Source organism: Hyperolius riggenbachi, chromosome 4, assembly GCF_040937935.1.
Source record: "Hyperolius riggenbachi isolate aHypRig1 chromosome 4, aHypRig1.pri, whole genome shotgun sequence".
Taxonomy (NCBI): domain Eukaryota; kingdom Metazoa; phylum Chordata; class Amphibia; order Anura; family Hyperoliidae; genus Hyperolius; species Hyperolius riggenbachi.
In genome coordinates, this window is record NC_090649.1 from 411,244,755 (window position 1) to 411,257,196 (window position 12,442).

The 12,442-nt window shown below is 39.7% G+C and overlaps 1 protein-coding gene across 9 annotated transcripts in view; it reads left to right on the forward strand.

Moving 5' to 3' along the window:
• Positions 1 to 12,442, forward strand: part of EHBP1 (EH domain binding protein 1) — a 558,994-nt gene that overhangs the window by 439,390 nt on the left and 107,162 nt on the right. For all 9 annotated transcript variants that reach the window (XM_068232339.1, XM_068232340.1, XM_068232344.1 and 6 more), the window contains one exon: positions 9,938 to 10,061. In XM_068232339.1, coding sequence (XP_068088440.1) covers positions 9,938 to 10,061 — 124 coding nt within the window. The remainder of the gene's footprint in view (positions 1 to 9,937; positions 10,062 to 12,442) is intronic.

Here is a 12,442-nt window from a genome sequence, read left to right on the forward strand (position 1 = left end):
CCATCGAGGACACTTCCCATCCGGAGATGCCAGTATTGATTTTAATTATTACAATAGCAGATACTGCAGTGCTGCCGTTAGAGGGACGTGTCACAGGAGACCTGCTCGCTTTTCCCAGCCAACCCGTTTTGTTGGCTTGGGTTAATGGGTGTTCAACCTTTCCATTATCCAGATCATCCATGAATTACCAGCTGAATGATGTTTGCATTAATATAATATATATGGTAATTTCTTCACTTAATTAACGGGGAGGTTCAGCTCAGTAGGAGTATGGGCTGATCATGTGTAAAATTGATTTGTGAGGGAAATATTTAATAGAGCGCGGGGAGAGAGCGGCGCTTGATGGACAGCTGTGTGGAGATGGATAGAGGAAGAACACGGTGGAACCTGTGTTATTTCCCAGCATGCATAGCCAAAGCCTGACAGTGGCTATTCACTGCGGATAATTTGACAAATTAACTTCCTTGTCTTCATTTAGTAAGAGATTGTTTCAGACGTCTTGTCACAGATTTCATTCACAAAAAGAGGAAAGGCTTGCCTATTTGTTACAAGAAAGAAGGGTGCACTGAAACAATTAAAAAATTAATATTAATATATATGTGTATATATATGTGTATATATATATATATATATATATATATATAATATACACAGTATATATATATATATATATATATATGTGTGTGTATATATATATATATATATATATATATATATATATATATATATATATATATATATATATATATATATATATATATATATATATATATATATATAAAATATAATTTTTTTAATTTTTTTTACACTTCCTAGCATATTAAGTAATTCCAAGCACATGCAAATTTTATGTAAATGTATGTAGCTGTCTAAAGCGTGTACATTGGCCCCCAACTGCCGCCCTGCAAGTAATCCACCAGATCAACTTGGACAAGCTTCGCCCGATTCTTTTATGACGCCTCTTGCCCCGCCTGACGTGTGACATCACGCACATGCTGCTCCCTTGTCCCTCTTCCCTCACGTAGCAACAGCACCTATACAGCTGACTTCACGTCTGTGCGGTCTTGGCCCATCGACGTTACCCAAAGGATCACTTCCCGATCCTCGATGGGCGACATCAGTGACAGGTGTGTACACACCTTAACATTCAAATCTCCACTGTCCCAGTGAGGGAAATTTATCCAACACATTAATTAACCAGCAGTAAGCTAATTCAGCACCTGCTGGGTTTGTTTTCCTAATTTTAAAGGGAATTATGCGTATTCCAAGAATTTTTAATTGTCACTTATAGCCACCATTAGGTTAACTCGGCTATACACAGGATGAGTCAAGTCGCTGGCTTGCTTAAAAGGAAAGTAGTTTTTATAATTATCATTGTCATCGCTATTATTATAGATTTATATGGCATCAGCTTTTTCTATGACACTTTACAATTACCGTGGCGCAGCCAAAGTATAGAGATAGTTAATGATGCAGACAAGTAATACACAGTTATGCAGTATTCCTGATAGGAGGTACATAGAAGAAGGGCAAGACCATAAACAGCTGTAACGTGACGTTCAGAGGTTGTCCCTATCCATAAGAGCTTACAGCCTAAAGGATTAGGAGTAGATAACTTAAAGTGAACAGAAGTATGTAAGCTGTGGTGTTTAATGCTAGGTACACACCATACAATTTTCTGGCAGATTTACCTGCTAGATCGATTATTTCCAACATGTGCGATCTGAATTTCGATCTATTTTTTCATTTTCCGAACGATTTCCATAGAAATGAACGGAAATCGATGGGAAAAGCGATCAGAAAAAAGATTTTAATTCAAATAGGACATGTTGGAAACAATCGATCTGGCGGGTAAATCTGCCAGAAAATTGTAGGGGTGTGTACCTAGCATAAGACTAAATTGGATCAGTAATTGGATAGCATGTTCTAGGTCGGATTGTATGCATCCCTGAAATGTTGTTTTAAAAGTGTGTTTGAAGATCTTAAGGGATAGAGAGTATGGAACAGAATGTGTAAGGGCATCCAGATGAGAGGTTTAGCTCAGGAGAAGTCCTGAATGTCAGAGGAGGTGATTGGAGCTGGTGAAAACAGTTCATTTCCAGAGTGGAAATTACAATCTTGATGGTACCTAGGGATTAGTTCAGCAACATATAAAGGAGGACTACAGAGTAGAGAGCTTTTATGGGTTTGACTTAGGAGCTTATAGAGAATGCAGGTATAATTGGCCTAGAACATTAGTTTTATAAAGTTGAAGTTATACAAATAAAATGAAAAACAATCACCCTTTTTGTTAAAGCTTTAGAATGTGCCTTTGTGCTGCATAACATTAGGAGAACAGCAGTAAAAAGGAATAACCATGACCCTTACTTGATGGCCCTTTTAATTGAGTGTTAATTATGTGGCAGCCTATATAAAACACATTTAGTATGATGCGCTGCTGTTTATTAGGCTTGTACTACAGCCATATTTGAGCTTTTATTGACTCCCTCCCTGAACAGACAAGTATAAAATTCCTAACTTAAAAATGATGATAATGCCTTAAGGGCTAACGAAATAACTCTATTATGCATAAACTTTAAAATGGTATGGAAAATGAGATTTAATACTCTGAATATTCATTCTGATGTGTAGTAATGCCTGACAAGTCTGTCTGATTTGCTCCGGGTTCATTAATAAGTAATTGTGGACATATATAAATCCATCTTAAGGCAGCTAAAGGAATATTTTATAGTGTAATATAGTGTAATATTGTCACGCTTGTGCCAGGGAAGGCATGCAGTCTGTGAATCTACTTATTGTGCCTCGTCACAGAAGAGTTGGCACTTTCATGCCTGTATATTGTGGCCTCATGGGTAATAATTATTATCATGGGTAAATTATTATCATGGGTAAATTATTATCATGGGTAAATAATTTTTTGTTGATGCAGCATTATGCAAATTTTGTATGCAAATCTATGCAGCTTGAACATGAATCAGTCAAATCCTGCTGGGGTTGATTGGTCCATTTTCAAGCTACATAAATGTGCATTAAAATTTGCATAAATCAATTCAAAATTATTTGCATCTCATTGACCATTCCTAGTTATGGATTTTAAAGGACACTAACATGGGTCAAGTCTACACTGTAGAGAAGAAGCCATGTTTAGACATACAGTAATCGTCTTTATGATCAGATGTATATGTGGTTATTTGTCTATATGAGGAGCAGTGGTTCTTGGCACCATGTTTCCTGAGCCATGAATTTTGCATGCATGAAATCACATTTTGTGTGACATTTTCATGTAACATTTTCTGCATCATATATTGATGGGTTTAGTTAATATTAGGGATAAGATGCAGGTTTAGGTATAGCTTATAGGAAAGGGATATCAGTTAAAATGAGGCATATCCAGGGGGACGTTAGGTTTGGGCAGATAGCTGGGGTGTTACTTAGGGTTAAGGGTATAGGCTAGGAATGGGCACATCATGAAATATGCAAGGGCTAGGCATGGGTTGGTATCTAGGCAAGTTTCAAGCTGCACCAATGAATTACATGTAATATTGCTGCACCAGTACTACTGGTTCATCTGAAGCCAGCTCAGGGATTTTCTTCTTCCCCTTTTGTTTTGTTTTGTTTTGTTTTATTGCTAACTGCCCAAGAGGTGGGGCAGGGAAAGTCTCCTCCTCTTCTCTCCCCTACTTATAAAAGAACATGCAGTTTGGTCAAGCTCAACATGCATGTTCTTATGCACATCTGAGTTGATGTCTGCTAACCACCTAATAACTGTTCTAAGCTTTAGCTATACCAGTTTTCTATTTTTGGCAGAGAACACCACATGAGCACTTGTCTGAGTTCTGTCAATCACCTTAAAAAAGTAATCATCATGGATTGTCCTATGCAGAAATACAACCTCATAGCCTCTGCGTGTGGGAAGTGTCCTCCTTTTGTAGACAACATGGCCACTAAATTTTTATCCCTCATGCTATTCTGACACAAACCTGCACACTTGTTTGTCCGCTGAGCAGACACCCCTGGTGCCCACCTCATCTTTGGCAAAGAACATCAGTCCATTGAGGATTATCCATTTATGAAACCAATCTACCAGAGGATGCCTTGCAGAGGTCATATATAGGCCGCAATTCTTCAAGGCATCTCAAATAGCAGATAGAATTCAAATATGATGTTCAGATGGTGCTATGTTCCAATTACCTTATACTATATTAGTATTCACCATGATTATGAAGCAGAAATATCTTCCTCTGTTGTTCTGTAACAAGTGATGATGGCGGACATTTTAAAGCGCACCGATCAGGCTGCAGCTGCTGACCTCCTCCTGAAAATGGTGTTTGTCTGGATATAATACCGATCCTCTGATTATGGTACTTTTAATTGCTTACCTGAAACAAATATGAAGGTTAAATAAATGGTGCTCCAGGTAAACAATTTGTAAGGTAATAATGTCACAGGATCTGATTTGCAGCCAGAAAACTAACCTTTTTTTTATTATTAAGGAGCTCAGCAATGGCAGTCTGCACATTTCCTTTGTGTATTTTAAAGCCTGAACCATTTCTCATGATATTGCTAAGGTATTACTACTCTTCCACTAAAAAAAAAACAAAAAACAAAAAAACTCTTACTAAATCAGTTTTCACTGTATCATAGAGACATGGCTGTGGCTGAGTAGGTTCACAAATTGAGTTAATAAGTCTTTTGTTTGCACCGTATACTGTTGCAATGGTTTCCAGCAAATTTACTAGGTATAGCAGCTGCAAGCTGAAATTGACAACATGTTTTACATTTACTTATAGAATGGTTTGTGTATCGATCAGGGACGTCACCAACCCCTGATTCTGACCTCACTTTAGAGGGGGACTCGCTGTGTTCCGAGGATCCTGGCCCCTTCTGCCGTAACCCACATGCCCCGATCCAGTGCCGAATCTCGCTGCTCTCCTGCCACTGACTTCACGTTCTGTCACTATGGTTACTTCCGTCCTCATGACATCAGGGGCACCAGCTGGAAGTAGCCTTGGTGACCAGAGCTAAGCGGCGGGCAGGAGAGCGGTGAAATTCTGCGCTGGATTGAGGCCATGAGACTCCCTTTGTTGGGGAGGCATGACCATTTTCGTCGCTTGGGGCCACAAAAACAGTATCCCTGGTATCAATGACATAATACATAAAGGTTTGTACAGTGAAGTCCTCCTTTAAGAAAGCAGCAAGCAAGACAGTTTGGTGTGCATTAGTCTATATCAACCAATGGGATGTCTTTGGTAGTACCTTCAGAGATTTGGAAGCTGTCAGACTTGCTTCACCTTATACATGCTGCATTGTTTATAAGCTCAGCGACTTAAGCTGTTTTATGCCTCACAAATATGTAGCATTGAAATTGGTTCCATGTTCTATGCAGAATGGTCATTTTATTATGTTGTATCTTGGAAATGCACACTGGAAGAATATTAAACACCTATCCTGACAGAACAGGCATTTCCACTTTAGTCTAGTGAAGAATATTTTCTTTATTATCCAATAATGGTGATTAGTGAAATGCTAATAATTTTGAGTAGAAGCAGGATTATGCATGCAAATGTATACAGCTTGAAAATAGACCAACTGAATTCCACCTTAACAGTATTTGCTCCATGCTCAAGCTGCATACATTTGCATTCACAATTGGCATAATCCTGCATCAAATTTTAATAATTTGCTTCTCATTGACCCAACTTTTAGCCAACTAGTGGACAGTTACAAGCCACATGAGTCTGGCCATGGTAAATCGCATTAGGTGGGCAAATATCTCACAGAAACAATGGGCAGTGACACCTCTGCCATCCTCCAGAGATCAGGATCCATTGTGATGTCTGGTCATCCTCACTGGGACCTGGTATTCATTTTGTTTATTTCTTTAGAATGTATTTGGAGCATTTGATATAGTTTCCAACAAGCTGTTAAAATGTGTGTCAAGCTGTTAAATGCTCTGACCGGTCCAGGTCCATCATCACATGTTGATTTCTCCATCAGGCTTGGGCCCCAGCCTGTGCTATTGCTCACTTTTATCAGATTTCCTATCCAGCAGTTCAGATCGGTAGTGTACAACATGACAGAAGAGTCAGCAGTGCTTATTGCAGCTGCCGTCACGATGATAGATAACACCTTGCGGAGTGTAGCACTTCTGCACTAGCCAGCTGTGTGGGTAAACAAGATTATATCCTACAATCTGCTCTCCTCATGACCGCCTCTCTCTCCTCTCATGCAGAACAGTGGCAGTCTCATTGCACTTGCTATGCTGTAAGTTGTAGGATTTTTTATAATTCTGTCACACAAAGTATAGTTTGTTTACTTGGGCAGGCCTGCTGAGTCCTGTGTTGGTTTTTGGTAGATACATGAACAGTTTCTCAGTGATAAAATGGGATGTATTCTTGCATTCATGTGTTGCTCCTGAAGCAGGACAGGTGGTTTGAATGCTTTGAAAACAACGCAGGAGATTTGGGCGCAGCCGGCACCACCATAGGCTGTAAAAGGAATTACGGCTATAATGGCGCTAACTGAGTAATTTGGGCGCTGTCAAAAGACAAATTTTAAATTACTACAATAACACTGTAATTCGGCTTCCAGCAACAGCTGGAAGCTGAATGACATCTTTCCCCCACTATCCATGGCGGCCTGGAGGGGGAATAGTAATTAACGCCCCCGGGACTTGTGCAGGAGCAGGGGGAGCCATTTATTGTCATTACCCTGTTCCCAAGTCTCCCGGCGGCCGATTCGTAGGCACACAGATGGGTGCCACTGTCTTTTAGTGTTGTCACATATGTTTCCAGCAGGTGCCTTGCGTTTCTGTAAAACGCGGAGACCTGAGTTGCTAACAAATGTGGACGGGTTCGTATTGAACCAATAAGGAAAACCATGAACTGTCACAACCATGACATAAATTAGTCTTCCAGTTATTTAACTTTGTCATTATCAACTATAACATTGAACAATCTAATATGTCTAGAAGAGCAAAATAATTGAATGCTCTCAGTATATATACAGATCAAATTAGGAAAAGGAATAAAAGAGCTTCAACTGGACACCTGCTTTGTGCGTCGCACTAGCTAGCCTCTGAGGAAGCTTTTTATAAAGTGAAACAGGTGTCAGGCTCTCTTCACCCCCTGCTGCATACCCCAATGTCTGTATTCTGTAATTAAAAGGTACCTTTGCATTTCACAGTGCCTCAACCTTTCCTTCCAATACAGTATTATGTTGGAAGTGTCAGAAGACGTATATATACTGTCTGGAAAAATTAGCAAATGCTTAAAGGGTGATGACTGCAAATAATTCAATCTTTGCTACAGTAAAAATGTAACATCTCTTGCCAATTCAGATTTTAAAGACATTAAACTTTAATGAAACTGTTTTATATTCGGCATCAATTGCCCATTTTTATGCATTATCTATCTGAACTGCTGGGTTGTGTTTGGGACACTAGCCAGGGTTGTAACTAGCGTGAATTGCCCTCCCCAGCTAAAACACCATGGGGCCCCATGCTTTAAAAAAGTGCACCCCCAAGTGCAATCTTTCATGAATACCAGTTTTACACAAGCCATTTTGTAATGTAATCTTCTAAAGCGGCTGTAATTTTGCAATTACTTTGCAACCATGGTAACAGTATATTGGTGTGTCTTTGGTAAGCAGAATTTTCCTAAAATCATTTATTCCTGCATAAGTAATTTTCTGCATGATGCTGAGGGTACAGTTTTTTGCACCCCTGGTGTTAACCTTGGTTTTTTTAAGGTTACCTTTGAAGTTTAACACTTTATAAAGGGTTTCCACTTTTTCCCTTTTTACATTTTCTGATTTAGGCTTGGTTTGCGCTTAGTTTAAACTTTGCTAGAGCAGCTGTTTGAAAAATAGTACTAGATGGATGTAACTGCAACATACTGCAATGGACGTGTAAACAGTCTCATAGGAAAGCAATGGGCCATTTGTGCATGTCCATTTGTCTTCTGCAGTAAAATATAGGTCAACGGAAATAGTGTTAACCAAGCCTAATACTCCAGTTGAGGATTTCTTGATCTTGATAGTTCTTTAATATAACCAACTGCTATATTTCCACAAGCAGCTATCGTGCTTGACCAGATGCAGATGGATATTGAGGAGATTGAAATGTAAAGCCAGTTATGTACTGATGATATCTGCCCATGTATGTACTCATCCTACATTCCCATTGGTCATTTCTTTGCATTGCTCCCTCTAAATCACATCCTACTTGGATGGTTTGGTCTCAATGACAAGCTTTCGGCATTAAAAATATTAATTTCATTATTACTCTTGTTGTTCTTCGCAAAATCAATAGTATTTTTTGATATATTTTCAACTCCTAAAGTGTCCTTTGACATTTGTGGATTTCAAACTTAATTTTGAGGGTGTTTATTTTATCTCAGGCAGAGGTAAAGTTTTCCCAATTCATCACCATGGTGCCTAACTTGCATTGCTATAGTTCCCCTCAAGAGAGATGGGCCTCAATTCACTAAACTTATCTCCTGTCTTTAATAACTCTTCTAGAGTTGTTACCATGGTGATAAGGCATGTAGTATTCAGGAAACATTTTACCTCAGGCAAGCCTAAAGTTAACTCTTCTGTCTTTAAATTAACTCTCCAATCCTTAAAATAACTCCAGAGTTAAAGACAGGCTGTTAATTAGCTGCATGTGAAAATAGCTACAGAGGAGGTAAATTAACTACAGGAGAGGTAGTTGCCTGCTCAGTGCTCATACAGCCTCAAAGTTCCATAAGTGAATGACCAAGCATTGAAGGTCTCAGGAAGACAGACCTCATCTGGTGCTTGGATTGTGCCTACATGGCCCACAAGGTGTGACGTCTATGGACGCCTGTACGTCATTATTTAAAAATGTGTAGCTCAGTACATTGGTGTCCAAAACAAAGCTTGCAGGTCATGGAGGGGAGAGCAATGTAAATGATTGTTTGATGTCCACATACATACAAAGGCAGATCTGGTCATGGTACAGCTGCATTTCATATCTTATGTTAGATGTCCAGGTGAAGAAGTGGTCTACTGCAATTCTCTATGATTACTATAGTCCTGTGTGTGGACACCTTTAAAGCTAGAGAGTGATATGTAGGCTGCCATATTTATTTTCTTTTAAGCAATATAGGTTGCCTGGCAGCCCTGTTGATATTCTGGCATCAGTCGTGTCTGAGTCACTACCCGGAAACAGGCATGTGGCTAATCCAGTCAGACTTGAATCAGCGTATCTGATCCACATGCTTGTTCAGGGTCTATGGCTAAAGGTAGCCACTAACTATACAATTTGCAGAACGATCGTTTACAAACAATTTTTTTTGTATGAGCGATGGGAAATTATTATTTGGACCACTAATGGACAAAAATCTCCTAACCAATCTGATCAGTCTGATTGGATTGGTCTATTAATTGTCTATTAATGACCCCAAACAATCATTTCTGATATTGAGGAATTGTTCGTAAACTATCGTTTGGCAAATTGTACCGTTAAAGGCCACCTTTAAAGTATTAGAGGCACTGGATCAAGGGGACAGCCAGACAACTTGCATTGTTTAAAATTAAATAAATATGGCAGCCTATATTTCCCTGTTACCTTGAGTTCCCTTTATATATACATCATTGGTTTTTTTTTAATATATATTTGTGGAACGATAAGGAAAGACCCCAGCTAGAATTTATCTCCTTATCGGATATGAGCAGCTAAGAAATCATTTTTCTTAGATGAGGAGTGTGTAGCAGTTTCAGGCGAAGATCTCATACTCAGGCTTGCGATAGAATATCCATCTATATGTTTTATGCTCTTCTGGCACTTGTAAGTGGTGTGTCCCGGCCTTTATTGGCCTGGAGAAGTGCTTTTCTACAAGAAAGAAAGTCAACCTACAAGTGATGTCTCCCCTCTTGTTTGTTCTTTCTCTCCCTCTCTTTTCCTGTAATACAGAAAGGGTTCAAAGACACCAGTCAGTATGTCGTAGGAGAATTGGCAGCCCTGGAGAACGAGCAGAATCAAATTGACACCCGTGCCGCGCTGGTGGAGAACCGCCTTCGCTATCTCATGGACACAGGTACGGTGCCCAATTACACTGTAAACAGTTTTGGCAAATTGAGCGTTCACAAACTCTTATAGAGTTCTGGAAGTGTGAATCTTTGAAGCCTGAATGTTCAGCAGAACTGCCTTGAAAATGAAAAGGCTGCGATTTGCTGCCACCTCTCTGGGCCCTGGTGATAAGAGTGCCTTCATGGAAAGTGATAACTCGCCCTGATATCGTGTGAGCCAGCACTATTGAACAGTGTGCTCAGCCATGCAGAGCCTGAATACATATCTGTGCCTCATTGATATGCCCCTGCTTAGGAAAAAAAAATAGTAAGATCTTCAGTGTTCTACACATTCAATAGGCAGAGTGTGTTGTGTGTGTGTCTGAAGAGAAGGAAGCTAGCCAGCTATATTCCACATGAAACACGCTGTACACAGTCTGCCATCTCACTGAAAGCTGTCACTGCTATCTGATGGCAAGGAGGAAATAGATTTACAGCATTGTAAGAGCTGTATATATCTACTTAGAATATATATTCATGGGGCTGGGGCACAAATAGCTCATCTGTGTCTCCTGTAAATGGAAGCACAATGTACAAAATGCTTCAGGATCATAGTGACAGAATCATTTCTGTGTTTATCACAGATATTGTCACAATGTTATATTAATTTATATTTATGAGGTAGAGTAAGTATGCATGTGTGGTACGGTAGCCGTGTGTGTTTGTATATTACGTACAAGCCTGTATCTTGTTGTTGTCTGTGATATAGGTTATGGTCGTAGTATGATTTCCATGTGGATGATTACACCCGTATATTCCTTCTGGGCTGTCTTCCTCAATGTACATATACAAGTATGGATAGTTGAAAGACTTTGTATATCGGTTCATGAAAGGTATTCTTTCCTTTATTTTTTATTATAAGTATTAAAGGAACAGTATCCCCAAAATAATGTTTTTGCACATACGGTAGGTATTAGCATTTGTTTTTCCAGATTGTATGATGAGTCTTTCTAATGCTGGATCCACACCATATAATTTTTGGGCAGATTTACCTACCAGATCGATTATTTCCAGCATGTTTGATCTAAGGATCGATCAGTTTTTTTAGCGATTTTCTGATCGATTTCTGTTCGTTTCTATGGAAATCGATCAGAAACTCGTAAAAAAAAAAAAAATGATCGATCCTCAGATCGGACATGCTGGAATTAATCGATCTGGCAGGTAAATCAGCCCAAAAATTGTATGGTGTGGATCCAGCATTAGGTTTTTAACCTCCTTAGCGGTAACCCCGTGCTGGACACTGGGTAAGCCGCCGCGGGGGATTCCTCAGGCCCTGCTGGGCCAATTTGCATAATTTTTTTTTCAAACACGCAGCTAGCACTTTGCTAGCTGCGTGTTTGTTGCGATCGCCGCCGCCGATGCGCCGCTACCCGCCGCGATACAGGGCCCCCCCGCATAACCCTTGCGCAGCCTGGCCAATCGCCGCCAGGCTGCGCTATGGGGTGGATCGGGACTCCGTTCCTCGCCATGGCGACGGGGGAAGCCCTCAAGGAAATCCCGTTCAGAACGGGATTTCCTTATGGGCAAGCGGCGCCGGCGGCGATCTGACGCTACAGGGGGACTCCGTAGGGAGGGGGGAAGCATGTAGCTAGCGCTAGGCTAGCTACATGCTAAAAAAAAAAAAAAAAAACAACTGCCGCAGCTGTGGGAAATATACCGCCAGGAAGGTTAAAGTGAACCCGAGGTGAAAATAAACTGATGAGATAAACCATTATATTTTATCCCGCTACTACTAAAAATGAAAAAAATATTCAAGTATCCCATGGTTTACTTTTATATTTAAACATTTACAAAGTAGGTTGAATGTTTTACTGTCTCGTATCAGTGGAAGCCTATTTAGTGTCCCACAGTTCATGAATTTTATATCTCCCTGTTCTCAAAAGTTGTGTTCTGCCAGGAAAACTTTTATGGCTGTAATTTGCTTATCAGTGATATTTACTATATTCCCGACAAGGTACAAACAAGACAGAAGCTGTCACTTCCATGCCTAGAAATTAACACTCTTTTGAGGCAGCAAAATAAAACAAGTAAAACCTGGTTATTAATGTTTTGAACTGTACATACACACATTTATCTCATCATGTCGCATATCGCCTCAGGTACACTATAAATGTAAAATATAAGGACATCATTCGCAAAACATTTTTATTACTCATTTAAGGGTCCTTTTACACTTAATCAGTTGCTCTCAGTTAAAACGGAAAGAAAACTGATTTTCAAAGTAATGCCCATGTTTTCCTATGGCACCTTTCACACAACGCGTTTTAACTGAAATATTCTTATCAATGCTCTGCTATGGAAAAACGCGTACCAACGCGCACTAACGCACACCAACTGATTAAGTGTAAAA